Genomic DNA, 25,606 nt, shown 5'->3' with positions numbered 1-25,606 from the left:
GAATTTAATTCTAAATTTAATTCTCAATTAACTACATTCAATACTTGACATGTCATGGTTTATTTTTGAACCACCAGAAGTTAAATAGAATTGACATTATATCCTAGTTTTATTCAAGACAGTTTACAGAATAGTTCTGACGACCTGAGGCCATCAATTAATGAGTTACCTCGATGTAATACCCTCAACAAAGCTTATAATAGAAGTCTGCCCAGACATCACCATTCCTACTGGAGATCCCTTATTTTTACTGCGGTGACAGTGACCACTAAGTGTTGTTCCCGGACATTGAAGAGAGGTATCATCGATGCTCACCTTAATGGCATTTCCATACGAACACACTAGAGAAAAAAATGAGATCAAATATTAATGTATTTACTGGTCCTTCTTTGTAAAGCTCCCTCTAACCAGGATAGCTCTAACGCAGCGCAAAAGGGAGAATGGGGAAGAGGAGGATCTGGAGGGTCTAAAACAAAAACACTAGTAAAACACCCTTTCGACGACTCCCGTTAAAGACCTGCTTTAGTTACGACCACCGTTTGTCACATTAGCTCCGTAAAAAAAGGCACTCACAAACATCCGCTTTAGTGGGCGACCGGGACATGTTGGAACTATCAACAATTTTGCAAGTTATTTTAACATGAATTGAAATAAAATTCTTGGAGGCTGTTGAACTATACCTCCGTCCCAACCATAATAACTCTCATAGTTTTCGTAAGCTCTCATAGTTTTCGTAAGCTGGTGTTTCCCATATTGTCGATTACGAGAGCTCTGACTGAGAATGGAAGCTTTGAGGTGTTTCCGAGGTGGTTCTATATAAAAGCCTATATTCACTTACCAGCAGTCGTCTCCCCCAGCACTAATAAGATGTCGGTCGTCGCACGTGAACCGAACGTTGGTCACATGCGCGGAATGGCCAACGTAATGCTTGTGCGGAGCCTAAGGGCATGGAGCATAGATATAATACAGAAAACATAATATGTAAAAGCGATTTCAATTGGGGTTATAATAAACAAAACACTGCTTGGCTGAACTAGAGTTACTTGAGAATTTTGTATTGAGGCACTTTTGATTTGCAAAAATAACAAGCTTAAATGCATTATTTTTTTTGTTATAAGAGCCTAATTTTAGATTTTATCCTAGACTGGTTCTAAAAGGGTTCTTATAGGTTCTGGTACGCGAGTTGTAGTTTAGTTGTCTGGGACTATAAACTCACATATTTGTCTGAGACAGGGAACCCAAAGAGCTTGACAAAGCCAAAGTCGTCACCGGTGGCTAGGGCGTTTCCAGTCTTGCACAGATCGGCACAGTTCACATCAGCTTTGTCTGCGTTTCGTGGCCAAATGCCCACAACTTCGTTACCAAGTACACTTCAGAAACAGGAAATCAAGTGTTACGTCAGAATTCAAGTCCAATAGCTATGTTTTGTGCTTGAGTCACTTAAACACTAGAGACAGTTAAAAATAACGGTCAATTTTCATATTGAACTCAACGAAAAATTGCTGTGAAACCTTGGCTAATGACAGTCACGGGAGGTGTGTTGATTCAATGAAAGCCAAAGGTTATGGTCACGTATCATGTGTTGCTTAATGGACAATTAAAGGTCATCGTCACGTGTCTGCGTTTATCCAATGACAGTCTAAAGCTATGGTCACGTGTCGTTTGTTGATCCAATGAGAGTCCAAGTTTATGATCATGTGTAGCAAGCTGAACCAATAAGAGTACATTTCCGGTAGACGTACCTTGTCCACGTTGCCCATGTGATCCGGCTGATCTGCCGGTAGTCCTTCAGTAAGTCGCCATTAGGAACTGAGAACACCAGGCGTTCATATGTACCCGTAGATACCTATTGACAACAATAGATGAATTATTTCACACAGAATGTGAAATAATAAAATACTCCAATACCAAACAAAAACGGTACGCGATAGTTGCACCTTGAAAACGTTCCAAATTCAATTATAGCGGGATATTTACCTGATTTAACCTGATTGATGTTATCTTATGTTTCCATATAAGTTAAAAACTAAGATGTATTTTTATATGGCGAATAAACACGCATATATATTCAAGAAGAGCGCGAATTTACCTGATTAAACCTGACCGTCGGCAGAAAAGTCTTCCTATGTTATCTTGTATTGTGGTAATTTTACCTGGATAAAGCGACCGTCAGCAGAGAAGTCTATCTGTGTGACAAAGCTTGGGATACCCTTGCAGTACCCTGATCGCTTCTGAGGGTTCCCTTTACGCATCTCGTAGAAATCAACCACGTTATCCTCGGAGCCAACAGCCAGATATTTACCATCGGGACTAAACCTATAAAGAACCAAGATATTTACCATCGGGACTAAACCTATAAAGAACCAAGATATTTACCATCGGGACTAAACCTATAGAGAACCAAGACATTTACCATCGGGACTATACCCATGGACCATGAGCTCCCCGAGCTCGGGAGACTGGGTGACCACGCCTCACGTCATCGACGGAAAATAAATTATTGTATTGTGTATTGTATTGTATGGAGAACCAAGATATTAACCAACGGGACTAAACCTATACAGAACTAAGAACAGATTTACTACGAAAAGGACATAGATAAAAGGAAGATAATAACTCTAAGACAAATGTTTTTCAACTGTAATCAATTTTAATAAAAATAAAATAAATCCAAGGGCCTTCACACAAAAACATACGTACAGTTGAAGCAGAGGTCTCATCTTTGAAGCGCTTACAAATTAAACCATGTGCCAGCTTGTATACCTAACGAGCACCTAAAAATGCCGGCATCTACCATCAACTACTCCCCTACGAGTCATTAAATTGCTTATAAAAACAACCATAAATGTAACATGAACCCATTCCCCAGTCATTAAATTGCTTACAAATACGATCATAAATCTACCATCAAACACTTCCCCAGTCATTAAACCATCGACGCGTGGTCCCGGTTGTATTCATAGCAATAATCCTATACTCACCTTAGATCAGATATCGATTTGTGCCTATCGCGTCTCTCGCCCAGGATTTTGAGATCCGCGGACTGCAGTACTAGGAATGCGCCATTCTTGAGACCGACAGCAAGGAGCTCACCATCAGGAGAGAACGCCGCTGACCGGGCTGCCACGTCCGTGCTCGTCTTCTTGACCATTCCCTAAGATATGAATTATAATGATACAATACTCAAAGATATACAAACGTGGTCCCATTTTCAAACGCAGATTCTGTTGGAATTTTAGTTACACGCCCCTAGATTTCAATGACAGTATTTTATTCTTATCTTCTGCTACGTTACATTGAAGAGCACTTGTCAACCACACCTTCGTTATTGTTTTTATTTATTGCAAGACGCAATAAATAAAGAATAACCATCTAAAAACAAAGTCAAGATTTTTTTACCAAATTCAAACGAAATCATCGCATTGGCTTCCCCAAATTGGCCGATGGAAATGGATGCTTTTTCAAACTTGGTACTTTGCTAGGATGACACAATGATGGCTGACAAAGGCTGTTAAATACGTTTTACACGACATAGCTTACTGGGTATGTCCCAAAGTCCGATGGTCCTGTCATCACTAGCGGTGACGAAGACCTCCTATCTTCTGTCTCGTAACATTTAATACGCATTGTAATACACGACATACCTTACTGGGTATGTCCCAAAGTCTGATAGTCCTGTCATCACTAGCGGTGACGAAGACTTCCCTCTCGGGGTGGCAGGCCAGACCCCAGATCTCTCCTTCCCCGTGTCCCCGGATGAGCGCCTGCGAAGAAAAAAGCCATAACGTAAATCTATTTTGATAAGCAAAAAGTCTTTGAAGCGTTGTACACGATCATAAAGTTTGTAGAACATAACTCAATTCTTAATGTTCATATTAAAACGAAAAATGAAACCCGTTACTCACGATCGGTTGCATGCAATTCGCGTTAGGATACCTAACAATATCCAGTATTTTCAGCAATTTCATATTTGTGATAAGCAAACTAATATCTACTTTTTTCAACAATTTTATATTTGTGATAAGCGAGCTAACATAAGCCGTTACATGTCACATTGTACAAATCGAACTTTTATACCTGTGGAGCGGACGACTTCTCCGAAATCTCGATAATATCGCTGTCCTTTGTGCCCACCAGGATCTTGCCCTAGAAGGTTAGCAGTTCTTAGTGGTACGATAACACATGGTAAAGGAGGTTGTATACAGTTGTTTGGGCTCTCGACACCTTACATTTGAACGGCTCTAACCAACATGGAGCAAGCTCCAAAAAGGCTTGGTGTAGCGAGAGGTTTGGTTTGGGTTGCACATTGGTATTGTGGTCTCTATAGCGTCGAAATGGTAATAATAGCGCGTAGATAGACTTTTGATCGTATACATCTATTGCATACAGCGTCCATTATTAGTGCGCTGTTAGGTAAAGCATTGTACGTTACAAAGATAAACAGCATGGACATCCCCGTTGTGTGTGTTTGTAAGGCCGCAACTAGAAAATAATTGGAATGGTTGGATATGTAAATGTTGCGCCAGGCTCATCTTTACCTTATTTCGGCAGACGGACTTGACCACGTTAATGGCAGATTTTGAGTCAAGGTTAAAGGGCTTGCATCGCTTCATCTCCTGGTCCCAAAGCTTAACTGGTGCGCCCTCCTCTTTGGTACTACGACACAGAGTATATTACGATGTTTCACAGTCGATTGTATAACCCATGGGACTAATAGACTCTTGTAACCTTCATAATTTGTTAGTAAAGATACTATCTTTCCGACCTTATTACTATTATCCGTTAATCGATTCTCTGTTTTAACAAATCAACGTCCCCTTCTCTTGCTTTCAGTGATAATCAGTTAATCGATTCTCTCTTAAATCATTGTTCCCTTTTCTGATCTCCAGTGACGATTAGTTAAACGCTTTTGAACCCAAAACCATTTCCGGCTTTTCCTAACATACCTCGACAACATAGGACTAGCTTAACTCTTGCTATTATTACCAAATCACATACCCATTTTCCTTGCCTCCCGTAACGATTAATCCATCGCTGAGGGTCGTGTACATGGTGAAGACAGGCCCATTATGAGCACGAGACACTATGCGAGCTAGTTTGTGACCTGACCACACGTAGACATCTCCACTCATTGCTCCGGTGAACGTCAAGTTATCCTAAGACAAAATAGCAAGAGCCATCCCATCAAGACCCATGTTGCCGATGAATCATGCACAAGTCAAGTCAAAACTACAAATCTCAACTCAACTACAACTAGAAAAAAACAGCTAACAGTTCTAGCTAGAAATACGCTCTTGTATCCCTTGGAAAAGGCAAACAGTCTAAAGCCAACAATACGTTAAATTATAAGTCCTGACCGGCAATACACTCTAGGTACTTTCCGCCAAACCTCCAGTCCCTTAGTAAACAAAACCAGTCCTGACCGGCAATACGCTCTAGGTACTTTCCACCAAACCTCCAGTCCCTTAGTAAACAAAACCAGTCCTGACCGGCAATACGCTCTAGGTACTTTCCGCCAAACCTGCAGTCCCTTAGTAAACAAAACCAGTCCTGACCGGCAATACGCTCTAGGTAATTTCCGCCAAACCTCCAGTCCCTTAGTAAACAAAACCAGTCTTGACCGTCAATACGCTCTAGGTACTTTCCGCCAAACCTCCAGTCCCTTAGTAAACAAAACCAGTCTTGACCAGCAATACGCTCTAGGTACTTTCCGCCAAACCTCCAGTCCCTTAGTAAACAAAACCAGTCTTGACCGGCAATACGCTCTAGGTACTTTCCGCCAAACCTCCAGTCCCTTAGTAAACAAAACCAGTCTTGACCGTCAATACGCTCTAGGTACTTTCCGCCAAACCTCCAGTCCCTTAGTAAACAAAACCAGTCTTGACCAGCAATACGCTCTAGGTACTTTCCGCCAAACCTCCAGTCCCTTAGTAAACAAAACCAGTCTTGACCGGCAATACGCTCTAGGTACTTTCCGCCAAACCTCCAGTCCCTTAGTAAACAAAACCAGTCTTGACCAGCAATACGCTCTAGGTACTTTCCGCCAAACCTCCAGTCCCTTAGTAAACAAAACCAGTCTTGACCGTCAATACGCTCTAGGTACTTTCCGCCAAACCTCCAGTCCCTTAGTAAACAAAACCAGTCTTGACCAGCAATACGCTCTAGGTACTTTCCGCCAAACCTCCAGTCCCTTAGTAAACAAAACCAGTCTTGACCGGCAATACGCTCTAGGTACTTTCCGCCAAACCTCCAGTCCCTTAGTAAACAAAACCAGTCTTGACCAGCAATACGCTCTAGGTACTTTCCACCAAACCTCCAGTCCCTTAGTAAACAAAACCAGTCTTGACCGGCAATACGCTCTAGGTACTTTCCGCCAAACCTCCAGTCCCTTAGTAAACAAAACCAGTCTTGACCGGCAATGAGCTCTAGCAACTTTCCGTCAAATTTCCATCAGTCCCTTAACAAACGTCCTGACCGGCAATACGTTCTAGTCCTGACTGGCAATAAACTCTAGTTTCTTTCCTTTTAACCTCCAGTCCCTTAACAAATGCCAACAGTCCTGACCAGCATTACGCTCTGGTTACTTACCGCTCCAAAGGCAACAGACAGCATGGTCTGCATCCTGAGCGTGCTCTCGTCTGCCACGCCCTGTACCCCTGTGATCACCCCTCTATTTCCCACCAGCTGCCCTCCAGCCACGGTCCAGAACTTGACGTGCTTTACTCCGCACGTGACGAACACGCTGTCCGAGTCCGGACGAAACTGCGCGGTGAAAATACGCTCCGTCTGGCCGCTCGCACTCGCCATCTTGCTACCTGTTACAGAAGAGTTGGGATATTCAAAACACTCAACACTATTGGATGGTTAAACCCTAACACACCATCAGTAACACCATACTGCGACGTCAATACCCTACCACATCGTCAACACACTTAATGTTCAGTCTACTTCTAGACAGCTACAGCACGGACTGGATAATTTGGGAACTTGCGCTAAGAGGTCAAGTGACTTTTTGGGTGACAAACTAGCGCGCGCTTGCTTTTAGCGGCAAAATAACACAAGCACAGGCCTTCCGGCTGCTAAGCAGACTAAAGCCAGAAAGGGTTTTTTTCAGAAAGGGTTTATTTTCGTCTAAACATTTTATTTTTTCGTCGTTCTTCGACGTGACAGGCACAATCATTTTTGTCTTTATTTTGGCTTGAATTTGCCGCCAAAACGGTCACGTGATCTCTTAGCGAAAGTCCTCTATTCTAACCTTCAGTAACTACTGACCCTTTACGACAATTCTACTACATCGGTACTCTACCTGAAGTCCACTTACAGATAGCCACGCCTTGGGATGCTTCGTCTACTCTTGAGCAATGACTTTCCTCGACAAATAACTTCCTATCATATTCCTAGTAACACTGAGCGATCTCATCTACTCTTCAAATATCTGAAGCAACTCTTCCACATTTATAGCAATCCCTAATTTGGTCGATTTCAATACAGCTACACCGTAATACTCTACGACATCATCATCGACAACCACCCAAATCTACAGCAACACTCTACCTTCAGTCTATTTCCAAAAAGCTACACCATGGTCAGAATCAACAAAAGGTTGAAAAAAGGTATGTTAAACGCCTCTGTGACGCCTCACAGAAGCGTTTAACATACCTTTTCAACCTTGTGTTGATTAATATCTTGTCTACACCACGCCTACGCGTACCATGGGACGGTTCACGTCTGGCCGTAATACTCTACGACATCATCATTGACACCCTCCCACATCTACAGCAACATCCTACCTTCAGTCCATTTCCAAACAGCTACACCATGCGATGGCTCTAGTCCAACAGTAAGTAACAGCTTGCCATTGCAGCTGAAGTCAACTGCACAGACTCCGACAGTATGAAGGCCCTGGATGACTGATAACGTCTCTTTGGTCTCTGCATCCCACACGTGAACGCACGGCTCGTTACCTATCTGACCCGTCGCTACAACATTCTATAGGAATAGTAAGAAATTAATAACAGGCCATTGAACATATCGACATGCTTTTATTTCTCGCCTCATCTATACTTCACTGTCATTTATACTTCAATATTAGAATAACATTACAATTCGATTACACGATCGCGATATTCGATCATACTATAGAGAAAATAACTACGCAGAATAATTATAGCCTGTTTACAGGGCATCTCACTATTATGGACACTATTTTACGGACACTATTTAATGGACACTATTTTACTATAATTACGGTTCCCAAGGTTGTCCGTTAAAGCGAAAGTAAAGTTACTTAAAATTACAAGGATCAACAGCAGCACAGGCATAAGGCAAGGCAACTGTTAAGTCGTTGCTAAGGGAACCAACGGGACATAACCTGGAACTTGGGATGCTGGTTGACAGCAAGGCATATGATGTCATCTGTGTGTTCCAAGTAGAATGACTGGACACCATTCGCAGTACTCAGCACGATGCCTGCACCGGCAGCATGGTAGATGATGTCGCCACTCGGAAGGTAGTGTAGGTTGTCTCGAGTGTCGAATCCGCGGTAGCCGTGAATGAACTCAAGGCTTAAATCCTGGAAGAAGGACACAGAGTTACGAGTCAGTGGTGGAGGTAAAAGAACACCTGCGGCGCGAACGCGCGGTACCATATTTAATGACAGCGCTTACACACTTTCCCAAACTTATGAACTTAACAGCTTATGAGCAGTGTATAGACATATACACCTATTTCAGAAAACGCTGTCAGAATAAAAGGCAAATGGCGATTGACAAATGTTCGTTCCAAATTCAGTAAAATATAAATAAAACATACGACTATCAATATAATTAATATATCACTTAAGTTTTTCACCTTTATTTTTATAAAACAATACTACCCATAAACACCTTTCGGTGGTAGAACTGCTATTTGGCAATTGCCATTCGTCGTTCGTGCTGACAACCTTTAGCGAAATAGGTGTATCAAAATGCCAAGTCTCATTTTAAGCTCATTTAATTTTTAATCCTATATTCGCGCAAATACTTTCATCTTTTACAATTACATTTTACCCTCAAGTCAACTCTCAAGGAAGGATCCGGGGTTGGTGAATGGGTGGGTTGGCTATCCAAACCGCATTTCAATACATTTCTGGTACATTTTTTGTATTATCCACTCTTTTATTAATCTTTTTTTAGTTAGTCCACCCTTTTTTTGAAGAGTCTGTATCAGCCAATTACTCCGCATTTCGAACTATGAGCGATGACAATAACATAATGACGGAACATTACAAAATGCTCACACTGTAGGACATCGTGGAAACTGTACTTACCTGTATACCATGCGACTTGCGTTTCTTGCCTTCCCTCTGCGGCAGCTCAACTTGTCGAACTTTCGGAGGCGCCTTGGACCCACGGCTGACTGCAGGTCTGGCACAAAAACGAGTATACTTAGATCGTAGAGAATTACCTTGTTACGAATTAAAGTAAAGGGGATGGCATTCAGTAACATAAAGACACAAATTGAGAAAGAGTTTGTATTCGTTTGATTGTAGTAGTTATATTAAACATCTGAGAGATTGGAATGGGAGCAGGAGTCTACCCCTAAACGTACTGACCTCTGTAATACAAAGTACTTGAGCTGAGTGACTGGGCTCAAGCGCATATTTTTGACAGACGCCAGAACAACTTCGAGTGTGGCAGCTTTTAAAATAAAGGTATTACTGAAATAAAAAAAAAACAACTAGTAAAATACTAACCGCTGTTCCTCCTGACCGTACCCGTCCCTTAGGTGTGGCCGCACCCCCTTGGTTGTCCTGAGTGGATTGGCGTAGATCTTATCCGCGTAGTTCATGTTCTTCTCTCTCTGGACATCACTGTCGTATCCACCCTCCTCTTCAGAGTCTGTGTCTGAGTCATCACTCTCGCCACCCTCGTCCTCGCGCCCCACGGGCCGACCACGTGACCAGACCATGATAGACGTGTCAGCGCCGCCCGCAGACACTAACCGAACGTCATCGTGCGCCCAGCGGACATTTGTGACATGCGCAGAATGACCGGGGTACTTTTTGAACTTTGCATTCTTGCCCTTTAGAAAGAAAAAATGGTGAATGATAAATTTATCTTTGAAAAAAATATATACATGTGCATACGCCATGGAATACCTAAATTACGCGCAAAAGAAAAAAAAAACAGAGAAAGGTAAATCCTTTGCTTAAAAACTAAAAAAAAGTTATTGCCTTCAGAAACCGATCATGATGACAAGTTTTTAGGGTATAGGGCCACAAGTACCTTGACAGGAAACTCAAATACTTTGACGAAGCCAAAGTCATCGCCTGTAGCCAGTAGCGACTTGTCTTTAGTAGCGTCAGTGGCGTTAACATCGGTGATATCAGAGTGAGGAGGCCAGATTCCGGAGCAGTCCTCTCCGAGGACGCCAGTCCACGTATTCCACTGAATCTTCTCTAGTTCATTGGTGACGATCGTCTGTCGTGTGCCACGCGGGGCCTCGAAAAACAAACGCTCCTTTGCGCCGGAATTAGTCTGCAAAAGCTTCCCTGGAAGCGAAAAAGTACTGAAAGTTTATCCAGGCGAGCCTTTCTACTGGTGAGCAATAACTTACTTTGAAAAAATTCATTCGTTAATGGATCAACTTGCACAACTTTGAATATAATTGACGCAAGAAGGAATAATGGCGCATTTTTTGGGATAACGGACGCCCTTTAGAAAATAGAACACTTCATAAAACAATTTGTCATCCTTCAGAACATTTAACCTTTCGCTCCTTCGAATTGCATGTTTGCCTTTGGAATAGGCCTTGACGCTCTGATAAAGAAACAAGAACGTACGGGAACAATGGAATAAGGCGCTGGTGTGAATGCGGTATAATGCAAATGAACCAGGTGCATTCTTTTATCTACGACGTGTGCCTAAGACACACTAGATGAAAAAAATATATTTACTGTGGATAATTTCCCTCCCCCCATCAGTTTTCTAATGGTCCGTCCCCTAGAAACTACAGGCAAACAGCACTTACCTTTCTCGTCCCAGTCCACGTGTGTGACGTAGCTCGAGCTGCCTTTACAGATGCCTACGCGCTTGCTGCTAAGCACGTTGTAGATGTCCACGAAGTTGTCGTGCGATGCCACCGCCAGGTACTTGCCTTGACCTGTTAACACGACAGATGTAGTAAGATTAAGGCCCTCAGACTATTTGCTGGGTGAGGGGGTGCGCAGCCATAAAATCAAAGCAATTCCCCAATGGCCGTCAATCTAGTCTTATAATAGACCGGACTTAAAATGTTTTGCCCCTTTGTATTTCTTCACACTGTTAGGCGACAATAGCAACGTTTGTCAGAGCGTATGGATCCACGTAAAACGAGGATGTTAAAAAAGCATCACGCGCGTCCATATAGGTATCCGTGCATGTGTTCCCTTTATCCAGCCACCCAAGCAAACAATTAGTTGAGTATAACATAAAAGTGTTCTAACAAATAGCATAAACATTTGCGCGCAAATAACGTTTCTTTATTGTTGTCTTTTCGTTTAGCTGGGGCCAAACAACGCTTTCAAAGCCTTCATTCTCAACAACAGGTTTCAATACCACTTGTGTTATACCTGGGGAGAATTTGAGATCAGAAATCTCTTCTTTGCGATGATGGAAGGCAGCGATCTCCTCGAGAGTTGACGAGTCTACCACCATAAAGCTGCCATCCTTAAGCCCGATAGCCAAGGCTCTGCCGTCCGGTGAGAACGTCACGCTCCTTGCAGGGAGCTTCAGCTTGCGGACGTTCTTAAGTCTGTAGCGGGACAGGTCCCATACGCGGACGGTGTGGTCGTCACTGACGGTTGCACACAGGTCATCGGTCGGGTGGGTCGCAAGACCCCATAACTCACCTTCAAGGTGACCCTATACATAAAACATGAGACAGCTAATAAGCCATCGATGTAGTATCGAATAACGCTTAAAATAAAAGAGATAACAAACCTGGAGTAATACGGTGATAGGACCGGTCTTGTCAATTTCAAGGATCTGCACAAATATTTAGGTACATCAGTAGCAGCCAATGGCAAAATTAAAAAAGTTCGGAATGTACAAAATGAACGTGCATCAGATCTAAAGTATACCTCGCTATTTTTGGTGCCGACCAGTATTCGTCCCTGTCCAAGGGTGATGGCACGTATGGCTGGCACATCGACTAGCAGAATACCGCTAGCCTGACCAGGGCCCAACCCGGTCTTGGTCACTTTGTACTGCTTCAAGCAGCGGCTCATGTTCTCATCCCACAAGGAAACCATACCATCCTTTCCCCCAGTCACAAAACCCTGGTGAAAACGATGGGAGAATTGAGGTAAAGGTAAAAATCCGGAGGTTTGGGTGGGGGTTATGGATTCTTCTCCGTTGGGGTATCGATTTTATTAAGAATCAAACAATGCTAAACATTGCACACAGACTTTAATTTATCGCCGGCATAATGCGACACAGAACATGGCATATATAAGCAGTTCGCTGGGTAGACGTAAGGTGTGGAGCGGGAGCCCTTCCAATAAAAGCTGCTTAAAAAGACTTAATTGAGGTCAATTACCTTCTCCAAGGTCTGCATGGCAAATACAGGTCCCTCGTGCGCCTGAATGGAGCCTTTCAGAGAATGACCCTGCCAGATGTAGACCTTTCCGGTGGCTCCTCCTGAATACACCAGATCGTTCACGCGTCCATATGTCACACACATCATGGAGTCGTGCTTGCCAGCCTAACGACAACAAACAGACATTGTCGAGAACTCCGCAACAAAACAAACCTACTAGCTAAAATACCTTCAACAACTTTGATGGTTAGACTGTATTAAACACATCTTGTAACATTCCGAATACAATAATCATACTTCACACTAGACAAAAAAACTCCAATATATCACAACCACAGTGCACCATTGTAAACACAATAAGTGAAGAATATTGTTCGATTAAACATATCGTGCGCAACAGAAGTACAATATCATTTGCTAAAGTTTATTAAACACGGCAGTGAACGCTCGCCGACTATTTCCAACAGCTAGATCATCTTCTGGGTTTCTTGAAATCCTTCAAATATTCTTAGCATTTTCATTGGCCATCACCGAAATGGTTTCCAATCACGCCACCTCCCTGCAACCCGTTAGTTTTAATGACGGAAGGCAGAAAGCGGTTTAGCAGTTGGAAATTGTTGACGAGAGCTCGCAGAATAATGACAATCGCAGTAAGTATTGCCAAAAAAAAAAAAACACTAAAAACCTATAATACCATGGGACCGTTATATTCCCTACAGACTATCCACCATTCAGACACCATTCAAGTTTTGGAGGATCTCTCTACCTGGCCAAACGTGCCGCGCTTAGAGGTAAAGCCACCACCGGTTTGGGTCCAGAACTTTATGTGCTTCATGCCTGCAGTCACGAGCTGGTCTGGATTGTGCGGGTTCCAGCGGATCACAAAAATCTTGTCCTTATGTCCCCTGTTAAACAACATAAACAACAAAGATATTTTCGAGATCATGACGTGAAAACTGTACACCCTTATCAGGAGAGGTCGATGAATCACTAAATATAATACAACCCCCTTTTTGCAGGATGACTCCAGACACACATTTGAGATGACAGCACACTCTCAGCAAGTCAAAGCGTTCAGGTCCTACATGATCCTGCTTTCTAAACTACAAGCATTGATTTGAAATGTGGTACGATTTACAAGTGCTGCACAAACCACTGACGACTCAACTGAGCCCATGTATCAGCTAGTAGTAGACCAGTGCACTAACAGACAATGAGAACCTAGCTAACCAAAGTGGCAAAGGAAAGCTCGAGTAGACATCAGAGACGAAACGACTGAATCCTCCCACTTACTAAGTTCATATCAATGAAAACTGTGATCATCGCATGACAATCTAGCTAACTTTTTTTGTCTTGGCGGCCAAGGAAGTGTGTAGTACTGTGTATGATTGATCTGTAACATGCTGTGTGATATATTGCTCATGCTATTTTGTCTTAGGATAACTTGACGTTCACCAGGGCTATAAGTTGAGATGTCTAAGTGTGGTCAGGTCACAACATGACCTCGCATAGTGTCTCGTGCTCATAACGGATCTGTCTTCACCATGTACACGACTCTCAGCAATTATGCTCTAGCTGTTGACTATATACCTGGTGGTTGCGAGCTTCTCGCCCTTCTTCCAGTCCCACACCACGATGCAATGATTGTCATCCAATCCCACACTCGCAAGCTTACGCCCATCGCCTGGAACAAGAGGTATAAATATGAGCTTATCACAAGTCAAGTTTTTATTTTATATAAAAAAATTAAAAAAAAGAACTTCACTTTTTGTACCTGAAAAATCCACAGCGCATACTCCTCGTTCATGTTGCCCTTTCAGAATGGACAATGTCTTCATGGCTTCTGCATCCCACACGTGTACGGCAGGATCACGGCCAACCTAGAAAAGACCCTCAGTTAAATCACTTAAACAAGAACCACAGTAGAAGAACCTAGTAGCGAAAATGCAAGGTTAGCACTACACATTAAAGAACGTGCAGAGGCTAAAAAAAGCCTGGGTTTCCATTGTCGTACTTACAGATGTTGCCATAGCCTCACCTGCCCTGTGGCGATGAAGTCCTTGACAGGGTGTATAGCCAAGCAGAGTATATCGTCCGTGTGGGCGTTGTAGAATCTCTGTTTATGTGTGTCGCGATTGTAGACGATTCCAAGGGCGGCCACGTGGTACACTATGTCACCGGTCTGCGTGTAGAACACGTTGTTGCGACAGTCGTAGCCACGGTATCTAGAAGCACAAAAGGAAAGAATTGTCGATAAGCTGCTTTCGATTCTAAGATATTTAATTGAGATAATAAAACAATATTTGGTGGAGACGGATGCTCTGTGTGACTCGGTAATGTATGTGTGCGTGTAATAGCGGCGTGATTACCTCCCTTTCTGGACCTGTTCAGGATGCAGAAAAGACTAGGCCAAAGCCTTACATTATATTTTCACAGCATGGGCGGATCTTGTGATGACCCGAGCGGACTCCCCCCCCCCCAAAAAAAAATATATATATATAAAGTATAAGAAAAAACAAGAAAGAACAAGTCCCCCACCCACCCACTAATGGACTTCTGGGTCCGCCCCTGCTCAAGTACGCCAAAGTCCATTGGTGGGGCTAAGGCAGGATAAGAAGCAGGATGGCGAAATGGGGAGGGAGTTCTTCCTAGGTCTAGTATCACCTGCTTTTCTTGCGGGCCTAATAGTACTTACCCAAAAACAAACTCTAGCCGAAGCCCGTCGTTGGGAGGTTTCTGCCTCGGGGCAGCATCATCTGCCTTGCCTTGTTTCGATAGTTTCATCTTCTCCTTAAGGGCGGGAAGATCCTCACGGTAGATTGTGCGACTGTAGTCAATCTGCTGCTCCTGTACACAAAACATGATGACAACAAAACGTTGACAAAAAGATGGTTGTACATGTTTCCCATTAGTTATGTTACAGTATTTCGAAGTTGTATTGGCAATCGCCACCAAACGATTATTGAAGAAAATGTGGTTGCAACCTAGTGTGCGAAAATCGGGAGACAGGTGAATTTGAATGTTTGTTTCTGTTAATCGCATAGTCCTTTGTTTTCGCTTCGTTTTTCCAGTTTTTTTTTACAATTAAATTTGCCATGTGAATTTGCCATATTCCATATTCTCAAAAAAAAATTATAATAGTTTGCTTCTCCACTGAATGTTGAAGTTACTGCGATTTCAAATATGCTGTGATATGGGAAACCATAGCAGTGCTTGGCAATGAAAACGCCTCAAGGGTATTTTGAATGAAGGCAGCGAGAAGGCGATTTAGCATTTAGATTGTCGGCGATAGATCGCAGAATATTAAAAACCGCAGTAATTGCAACTTACGTTTTCCACATCGCTATCTAACTCGTCGATATCAGATGCCTCCGAGTCGCTCTCCTCGCTATCCGAGTCTAAGTAACCAGACACGGCCTCCGGAAGGTCGTCGTGATCGTCCGTAATGCCTTCGGGCAAGAATCGCCACTGAAAGACCGCATGGTCACCACCTCCGACGCTGATCACTCGGTTGAAGTCGTTGGAGAATCGTACGTTCGTCACATGCGCCGAGTGGCCGACGTACTTACGGAACTTGGAGCCTTAAAGTGAAAATAAATTTGATTATACATAAGAAAATATAAGACCTTTTATTTAATACCAGTATACTCTTCCTTACCTTTTCTAACAGATGGGAACTTGAAGAGCTTGACAAGCCCAAAGTCATCGCCAGTGACCATCACGTTGTGCTGGAAGCACGCGTCCAGGGCGTTGACGTCGTTTGTGTCGGAGTACTTGCCCCAGATACCGTTTACCTCTGTACCCACTACACACGTCCACGTCGCCCAGTGGATCGACTTGATCTCTTCCTTGTTTGTGATGCGCTTACCCGCTGAAAGGTATTAAGTAGTTTTATTATATGCCAACAACCACTTCCGGTGAAATGGCGCACGCTGATTGGCTGTTGAGCGGTATAGCAATTTGTTGACACTTTTCTGCAACGATGAGTTTCAATATTTATATTCAGTGGTGAGTTTTATTACTTATCTTATTTTTCCCCTCAATATTTAAAAGATTATTCTCTTGAAGATACTTCTCTTGAATGAGAAAAGATACTTCTCTTGAATGAATATACATTATGCAGGTAAATTCCTCGAATGATTTGCTATAAGAGACGAATTGCTACCTTTTTTATCGCAAATAAAATTCCAGCAAACTTGAAATTGTCGCGCGCGTTGCAATCATTATGGCGGGAAATTGTCATAACACAGGGAGTTTGAAGACGATTTTCTGTAAAGACAACTAATCTAAATGAAATAACATAAAAGAAATGATGTTTTCATGTTAAGGTAAAATCGGCGTAAAAAAAAATTCGATGGTCATTTTACAAATCAACTCGTTATTTCGAGCTTTGGAGTTGAGCACTCGTGGCTTGTAAATGCAGAAAGGGTTCCTTCTTTCACTTCAGCAGCATAAGTTTTGCTTCTTGTACAAATATATAAAAAAGCCATTTAATAAACAACTTATTAACCTCGCCTGCTTGGCCTGTGGCCTCGGTCTATACAAAAAGCCCGCGGGCTGAGATTTCTCAGTACGGCCACGCGCTCGGTTAATAAGTAGTATAGAATAATACAACGCATCAGTCATCTACAGTAAAGCCCCGCGAATCAAAACCTTCATTTTTCCATGGCAAGCTAGCCTAAACAGGTTCTTAAACAAATTGTGCTGAAATGTAGGCTATTTAGGTTCCTAGGGGTAAATAGAACACATTCGGAACGATAATAGCCGAACTTACTAGGCATTCTATAGAAAAGCCTCTCTGCTGCGCCAGAGTTGGTCTGCAAATACTTGCTATCCTCAGACCAGTCGAGGTGTGTGATAAAACTGGAGCTGCCCTTACACTCCCCAACCTTCTTGTACTTCTGTGCTACGGCGTAGATGTCAACAAAGTTGTCGTTGGAGCCAACTGCGAGGAACTGACCGTCAGGTGAGTACTTCATCTCGTGGAGCACCTCCTTGCGATCATTGATCCGAGTCACTTCTGATAGGTCTCTGGTGAGGGAGAAATTGGGTAAGTTGGTGGCGTTGATGTTTCGGCTGATGACAGGCTATCTTTTAAGTGTTATTTGAAATATCGCACGTACAACGGAATATTGGAAGCCGCAAGAGGAATATAACGCTATCGGAAGTTATAAACATCCGCAAAAGAGACCCAATAGTAGAAACAAAAAGTATAAGTGTCATAAGAAGTCTGTAGTCTTATGGTGATTACTAAAATTTGTCGGTCACACCAGAATCCATCTTAACTTCAATAATAAGTTTCCTCTTTAGCAATAGCGTATAATAAATATATATAGACATACATACCTTGCTTTCAGAATCATGAAAGAGCCATCGCTAAGCCCCACTGCGAGATGTGTGCCATCAGCATTGAACGCCACTGATCTGACCTTTTGGTCGACGTCTGTGCGTGCAAGCAGGCTTTTGTCTGCCATGCTCCACAACCTAAACAGAATGGCGTAAATCAGTCCCTGATAGCATGATAAGATGCTTTGTCTAATATCAGCAGACAGAAGGAGCTCGCACGAGAGCCCAAGCGGACTGGTCCTCGCATGGTCGGATATTGAGAGTTTTGTGAAAACAATTATTCAACCAATGGGGGTGTTAAAACGTACTATCTGAGTGGCATGAGCTTCATAGCCAAGCAGTGGGGCCAAGAAATGCTTTATTGCACATCTGAGCACGGCGGAATCCTCCTAGTTACGCAGTGTCAATCAAGACTGTTGTTCTCGTATGCTTAAACACGAACGCGCACTATAACCCTTTCACTCCTGGGTACTTTTTAGCAAAATTGTAAGAAAAAAAGACTGAAAACAGAAACCTCCCCCCTATTTCAAGTCCAACACTACCAGTTATCTTAAGCTACCGCTGACCCAAGATGGTATGCCTTGAAGTCTCCAACAATGTACTGCGGTGTCTTGCTTACAACAGTTTTGCTTGTAATTTGCTTAAAAATTACAGCTTTTTCATATTTGGAGAGTGCCTTAGGACATCATGAAGTCTATTTGGGCATAATGAATGCTGTGCTTATGGATGTTTGCACGCTGAGGATGATTCAATGGGATAATTCCTTGTTTGGGCTTCACCGAATGAGAGAGGAATTTTCTAGTGAATGGCCTCATACTCTCCAATGCGGATAATCTTTGCTACCCAACCTTATTTAAAAATTGTTTTCAGGCTTATTCTGGGTTCATTAAACCTGGAAATGTTTTTTGCTTTGGAGCAGAGACTTATAAAAAAAACTGTTATGATTATGGGGGAGGAGTTTGCTCGCCCCTCTGTGAAGGTATTTCCAAGACTCCCATGATACAGTGCAGGCATGCAATATAGCTTAAACATGGGGACTCGCTTCTAGTGGAGGTTCTAGCATTGATTATTGTGAATGATTGCTGTAAAATGGGTCTGACGGGCCGCAAAAAAGGTATCGATTTGTGACTTGATCTGTGTTTGCTTGTCTATTTGTAGTTCGGAATTTCGTGTCTTTTTTGGTGTGAAATGTTTCTGAGTTTAAGCATTTGTTTACGAATTGGTCAGAAATCAAGGTTAACATTTTGCAATGGAGTCAATTCTATAACATTGCTTGGGTGCGCTTTTGAACGTCGTCTATGCCTTGGATAAACCCATGAGTTTCGGGTCTGGTGATGTTTAGTTTGCATTTCTGACGTTTTGAAGTTGGGCCTATATTTTACGGGCGTCTGGGAAGTTATAGTAATGAAAGACGTAAAAGAGACTTGCCTTAGGCAAGCTGTCATTCGTCATTTGACATCACTCAGTGCAGAGCTCCGTAGAGAGAGGCAAGAAAGCTATAGTAGAGCTCAAGATTGTTCAAAAACATATCATTGAAGTAAACACGGTCTATTTATTAGCCTTTTGTTATAACAAAACGAAAAACAAGGAGGCATTTAAGATTGCATTTAATTTGTTGTTTGTTCGTGCGCGCACCTGAATGACGCCATTTCAAATGAGCGCGTTGTGTTTGATTCCTCAATGACAAATTTTTCTTTTGTTTTTGTAGAGAATCGACTCCAAACACTTTCCCGAATATGCCTGATATTTCTTTAACAATCTCTTGTACTTTAGCTATCCCTTTTATAGCGCGCATTCGTGTTTAATGGCTAACTTATTTAAATGTGTATAATACTCGAAGATCCAGCGTTCTTTGCGGGCGCTCCCAAAGTACGCTGGATCTTCGAGCATGACTTTTCATTAGTAACTCACGTTATGAGGCCTATGTCACCGACTTAGTAAGGAATTGTCAGGTAGAAAGGTAGACAAGTCTTCATTTATCTACAGTACCTGACACTTTTATCATCGCTGCCAGTTGCGAAGATTCCTTTCTTTGGGTGAGCTGCCAGAGCCCACAATTCTCCCTCTGCATGACCCTACAAATGTGCAATCGTTAAATATACGGACGGTCAATGATGGGTCCATACTTTTTAGGGTGATGGACATGATAAGCAGCATTCTACAATTGAAAAACCCAAAGAAACCCTTTAACAAAACCTAAGTATTAGCAAAGGGGAGAGGGGAACCACTTCCCCTGCTTCCAGCCCTGGTTCTGCCATAGGTAGCCCAAGCTCACTATTTGTGTCGAATTATGGCTACATTTCAACGTACGATTTTTCGCCTTAGTTTTGATGAAAATTAATTAAAAACTCTTACCGTTGTCTTTTTTTTGTCTTAACTAACCATTGTACCGAGCTTGAACGATTTTCGGTGGGTTCAAACCCTCTTCCACTGACCCCTAAGATTGCCCTTGTTTCTTAGGGTCAGTGAAAGAGGATTTAAACCCACCGAAAATCGGTCAAACTCGGTACGATGGTTAGTTAAGACAACAAGAAGACAACGGTTAGAGTTAATTTTGATTGAAACTAAGCCGAAAAATCGTACGTTGAAATGTAGCCATAATTCGACACAAATAGAGAGCTTGGGCTACCTGTGGTTCTGCAATAGACAAAATAGTGTGTCTTGCTCCAAACGTGTCTATACAATAGACATTTCACATACCTGAACGATAGTCCTTGGTTTATCTTTATCTGTGGCCATCACTTCAAAGACCTCTCCTGCATTAGTACCTACAAGAATTTTCTCACCCAGCCAGCAAACACTACGTATGGAAAGCCCTGAAATAATAATAGTAATACAATACAGATAAGGGGCCCCACAGGAGAGGGGATTAATTATACATGGAAAAACATCACAGAAAGGTAAGGGTGTTACCTTCATATCCCACTCGGGTATTGATAAGGTCAAGTTTGGCAATAGGCTTAAACTCAGCATCCCACAGAACAACAGTGCCATCCTTAGAGCCAGACGCAAAACCATCTGCGCCACCAAATATGGAGAAAACTGCACCCTACAATAAACACATCAGTAAACAATTAAGGTTCTTTATATAAGTGCAGCACATGTTTTGAAATGTTATGTAGAGCGTTTCAAGTAATTCTAATTCAATGAAATCACTTGAATTTGATTTAATTTAGCTTTCTTATTTGATCAAGTGAAAGGGTGTTTCCAGATGTGTGTGCTTTTTTCAGCCAAATTATGCTCATTTTTTTCTGAAATTATGCAAAAAATTGGGAATTATTCAGCAATTATGTGGATTGCGCAGTATGTTACTATTACCCAATGCAATTTAGAGATGTCTTTTTTATTGCTAGCCACAGGCATGTTTGATTATTTTTTTTGTCAAAAAAAAACAGTGAAAAAAAAACACCCTCTAGCAATCTTAGGCATTATCTCGGATTTTGCTTTTCATTACACTAGTACCCAGGTTGCAACAGCTTCTGCATAGAATCAACCATTTTGTGTTTTCTTTGTATTTAGCTGGTGGTTATAATAGAAATAAACCAAACATTTGTTTGTTTTTCTTGGAAATTATGCGCTATTATGCATAAATTAAACCTTTCATTATGTGCTTTAATCTGGGAGGCTTTTTTAGGCTTCTAAAAGGTCCCCTGATAGACATTTAATAAGAAAATTATTCATTCTGAAATGGTACAAGTTTTTTTTTTTTTCAATTAGGTGTGGGAAAAAATATATTGAAGGGAAGGTAATTCCATAATTCTAGTCCCTTCCTTACTGTATGAGCATTGGGGATGGCCCCGGCCAGGTTTTGTCCTTTCCACTTGTAGATCTCCCCACTCAGAGTTCCAGAATAAGTGACGTCATCAGATCCAAATGCCAAGCACAGGTTTGTCTGTATCTCCCCAGTCTTGCCAAATATACCTATACACAAGAAATAAATTTAAAAAAAGGCTAAAATTGTCAATGGCTTTCCAATACAAAACATCATTTATAAGGATGTATAATAAGAACAATAATTTGGTATTCATGCCTTGTTCATTTATGTAAATGTCTCTAGCCTGCGAGGCTAAAGATTAATGGGTTGCAGAGCAGTTTTAATTGTAAAGTACTAGTCTGTTTTGCAAGCTAGTTGTTCATAATAACATGGCCATGTAAGGTCAAGGGTTTGGGCCCACGACCAACCAAACAAAAGTGCCCTAAAAATCCACAAAATCACCGGCTACACTGCCTAATATTCCACGAGCTTATCAGGATGTTTACTGTTTTTTTCGACAAAACAATTTTTTTTCTACATTTTAGGTTGTCCTAATTTAACCTGAAATGAGAGTACATTGTATACAACAGGCATGCAAATGTTGTACCTTTCTTTGGGTTCAAAGAATTTCCACGAAGGGTCCAGAATTTAATGTGCTTTACTCCACAGCTCACTAAGACATTTTCTTTGTATGGATTAAACTGCATGTCAAATATCTATCAAAACAGCCAGTAAATAATGAACATCAAATATCATTAATTTTCCATTAATTTTTTTGAGATTTTCCAAAATAATAAGGAAATGAACAGCTGTGCCCCAAGGATCACGTCCCCCTCCCCCTTATGTTTAAGCCTGCAAGGTCCCTGCTTTCCTGAGAAATTTCTTTATTTTCCAAAAAAAAAGAGGGAAATATTTTTCTGGGATCACACAATAACAATTAAAATCAATAAAGCTGGTCATATTTTAGCCAAAACAAAAAAAATACTCTTGAATTACATACTCTGTCTGTATGTCCTCTTGTTGATGCCAGCTGCTTGCCTCTCTTCCAGTCCCATACGACAACCATGTGATAGTCCTCCAGCCCAACTGACACCAAGTACTGGCAAAACAACATTATAAGTTCTAGAACTAATGCACCTTACATTTTTCTATTTGGCAAGCATCTTCCACACTCGGAGAATAAAAGCGAATCTGGGTTTGGAAAGAAAAACGATTCAATTGTTTATGTGCCTGTTAAGATTCACATGGTTTCAAAGACCAGGATTCAGCTATTTACAGTATGTGTTACCCATGAACCAATGTGGCCTATGAAACATGAATTCTCGAGTCCAACCTTATTTGAAATAGGTGTATAACATCCATGAACTTGAAAAGTAAGGTGAATGTGAACATTATCTGACATATACTAATACAACATATCATCATGTTACAAAAGTAAAGCGGGGTTGAATACGGGTATGTAAATCCCCCGATCTGCTACATTTTCGGGGCGAATTGACAGATAAACAATAGCATCGATTGAAATTCATTTAAAATCTGAAATTCGTCTGTCAAAGCAGTCAAAATCTGAAATATGTGCCCAAATAAAAAACAGATCTGTGATCCGCCATATTTCCAAAATCCGCCAATCTGCTGAAATAATCATCAAAATCCGTAATCCATGAGTGTTTCCGGGTGTAATCCGCCGATCTGCTAACCTATTCACCCCCCACGGTAAACTATTGTACTTACATTTCCAGAAGGATTGAAGGCAAGGCATGTTATGCCCCGTTGGTGGGCATCTTTCAGAATTGATACAGTCTCAGTACTGTGGGAGTCCCAAACGCAGATATAAGGATCCTTCCCAACTTGTCCAGTGGCTACTAGAACTTTTTCTGGATGGAGTGCAAGGCTATAGATAAAAAAATACACACTAGATAAGTTACATTTTTCACTACATTTACTTTTTCTTTTTCTCCCCTGTTTTACTACTTTATTTTCTGCAACCATATTAATATGGCATTACATCACTCCAATAAAACAGATTTGAATGAAATAGGAGGGTAAGTAGTTTGGTATTTAGCAGGCGCATACACAGGGGGTGTACAGGGTGCGCGCCCTCCGCCTTGGTAGCCAAAAAGTGTGTCATTTCTTTTTAAGAAATCTTTAAATACAATGCTTTTTCTATATAATTTCCATGACTGTGCAACCCCCCTCCTCAGCAAATCCTGGGTATGCACATGTGTAGTTAACGAGGCCATACTGTGGCCAGCAGATAGTACACAGTGAAGCTGACTTAAACATGTCGTCTGTCAGGTGTGAGGTATTGGCATAAGTCTGTATTTTGTCACCTTAAGGCTTGTCCAAGCAAAACTGATCAGGGTGACAAACCACTGATGCCATGTAAAAATATTCTAAATGACTTATCGTAATTGATGGTTAAGTTGATATTATATCATTTCACAGTGAAATAATTCCCTTTCAATCGTTTCTGGTCTAATACCATCTATAACACTATATACTATACATAAGTATGAATGGTAAGAAAAAAGGGTCTCCCAAGTTTCAATCAATTCAAACTGTGTTTACTTTATATTGACCATGTTGAGCTAAACTAAATTGTGTATTTTCAGATTTTATTCTAGTTATCAAGGAAAGACTAAAGCTATAAGTGATTCAGGGGCACTATTGTGCTTATTCTTTTAATTTACTCTAGAACATATTTTTCACTATTCCATCTATCTCAAGAGGGATAAATATGATGGTTAAAGCTTTAAGATAAGTCTTTAGAATTACTATTTACATTTGCCTCTCCGTTTCCCTTAATATACACGATGTAATAGTCATGCGATTGCTCTATCGATCATCAACTATCAAGAGTTGTAACACAAAATGAACGGAAGAGCTTCTGCGATGAAATGATCAACTTTATACCCTCAGAAAGTCAAAAGTACAAAATATATGTACTGTACAAATATAGCGCAAACGGGAATATATTATGGTTGTTATATTGTTGTATTCCTGAGTCTATTATAAGAAATAAAATATTGAATAGAAGAACTATTTAATTCATTTTCTATGCAGAGAAGAGGAGCACATCTATAATTCTAAACACCGCACCCTGCTCAGACTAATTTATTACCAATAAAATTCACTGCTTCCAAATCTCGAATTTGAATTGCAAAAGATAAACAACAAACGGAACCTTGCAATATTTTTTTTCAAACCTTATAATATCGTCGTCATGGCCAAGAAAGAACCTTTGGGTGTTCTCTCGTGTGTTGTAGACAACGCCGACTCCTGCTACGAAATACACGATCTCTTTGCTTGCGGTGTAGTACAAATTGTTGCGACACTGGTGTCCACGGTAGCCATAAACCCATTCTAGCCGTATTTGCGAACTAGGTGCTGTTCTTTCAGTCATTGTGCAGCAGATGAAGCCGCAGCTAGTACATGACAATCCAAACAACCCGCCAATAACAAACTCCTTGCCAACTTGAAATCTGAGCTCTTTTGAAAGCTGTCAGCGCGCGGACGGGAAACCGGGTACAGCCTCGCAATGGTGATAAGGTGTATATCCTTTTTTTTTTTTCTACCACAGGCAGACCAAATAATAAATTTATAACTCTAAAGGAAAGAAATAATAAATATGCTGTTTACATTAAATGATTACTTTGTTATAATCACGTTCTCCTGTGTATGCTAGTGTGCTGTTAAATTCCACATTTGTTTTAATGGTTAAACTCAGCCTTTCAGCAATGAATCCTAATAAGAAAAAAAAAATAGGGAATCCGCAAGTCGAACCCAGGGAGCGGTCATTTATTACTAGGGGGCTGGCATATGTATGGGGGGGCTAAATTTTTGGGGCGCCAATTTAGGGGGGTCACATTTTTTGGGTTGTCATTAAAGGGGGAGGCACATTATTGAGCGCCGAATTTAAGTCTGGTTTTCAAATATATACTGAGCAAG

At 41.5% G+C, this 25,606-nt stretch overlaps 1 protein-coding gene across 1 annotated transcript; it reads right to left on the bottom strand.

Moving 5' to 3' along the window:
- Positions 1–41: 41 nt before the first annotated feature.
- On the bottom strand, positions 42–25,163 carry LOC5520728 (echinoderm microtubule-associated protein-like 6). Its single transcript, XM_048730799.1, has 38 exons — positions 24,865–25,163; positions 23,390–23,549; positions 22,659–22,757; positions 22,266–22,374; positions 21,680–21,825; positions 20,818–20,953; positions 20,605–20,720; positions 19,894–19,979; positions 17,905–18,042; positions 17,333–17,589; positions 16,217–16,429; positions 15,889–16,139; positions 15,254–15,405; positions 14,597–14,783; positions 14,333–14,438; positions 14,149–14,242; positions 13,325–13,463; positions 12,559–12,723; positions 12,101–12,298; positions 11,961–12,005; positions 11,591–11,882; positions 11,011–11,142; positions 10,266–10,531; positions 9,734–10,062; positions 9,308–9,404; positions 8,372–8,572; positions 7,791–7,989; positions 6,589–6,815; positions 4,999–5,156; positions 4,539–4,656; positions 4,078–4,146; positions 3,645–3,764; positions 2,982–3,154; positions 2,154–2,316; positions 1,743–1,846; positions 1,217–1,370; positions 839–939; positions 42–341 (listed from the first exon to the last, which is right to left on the bottom strand). Exons 1-38 carry the CDS (start codon positions 25,059–25,061, stop codon positions 317–319), a joined length of 5,922 nt encoding a protein of 1,973 aa, XP_048586756.1. The 5' UTR covers positions 25,062–25,163; the 3' UTR covers positions 42–316.
- Between the last annotated feature and the right edge of the window lie 443 nt (positions 25,164–25,606).

The sequence above is a fragment of the Nematostella vectensis genome, chromosome 7, assembly GCF_932526225.1.
Source record: "Nematostella vectensis chromosome 7, jaNemVect1.1, whole genome shotgun sequence".
Taxonomy (NCBI): domain Eukaryota; kingdom Metazoa; phylum Cnidaria; class Anthozoa; order Actiniaria; family Edwardsiidae; genus Nematostella; species Nematostella vectensis.
Note: the sequence above shows the minus strand (reverse complement) of the source record. Positions and strands in the feature narration are given on the sequence as shown.

What these genes read in the sequence shown, in the direction of transcription:
- LOC5520728 (XM_048730799.1), bottom strand. Translation starts at nt 25,061, where the DNA reads ATGACTGAAAGAACAGCACCTAGTTCGCAAATACGGCTAGAATGGGTT. An exon ending in ATGCGCTGTGGATTTTTCAG is followed by an intron (nt 14,243 to 14,332) that starts GTACAAAAAGTG and finishes CTCTTGTTCCAG; the next exon opens with GCGATGGGCGTAAGCTTGCG. An exon ending in GAGAAGCTCGCAACCACCAG is followed by an intron (nt 13,464 to 14,148) that starts GTATATAGTCAA and finishes GTTGTTTAACAG; the next exon opens with GGGACATAAGGACAAGATTT.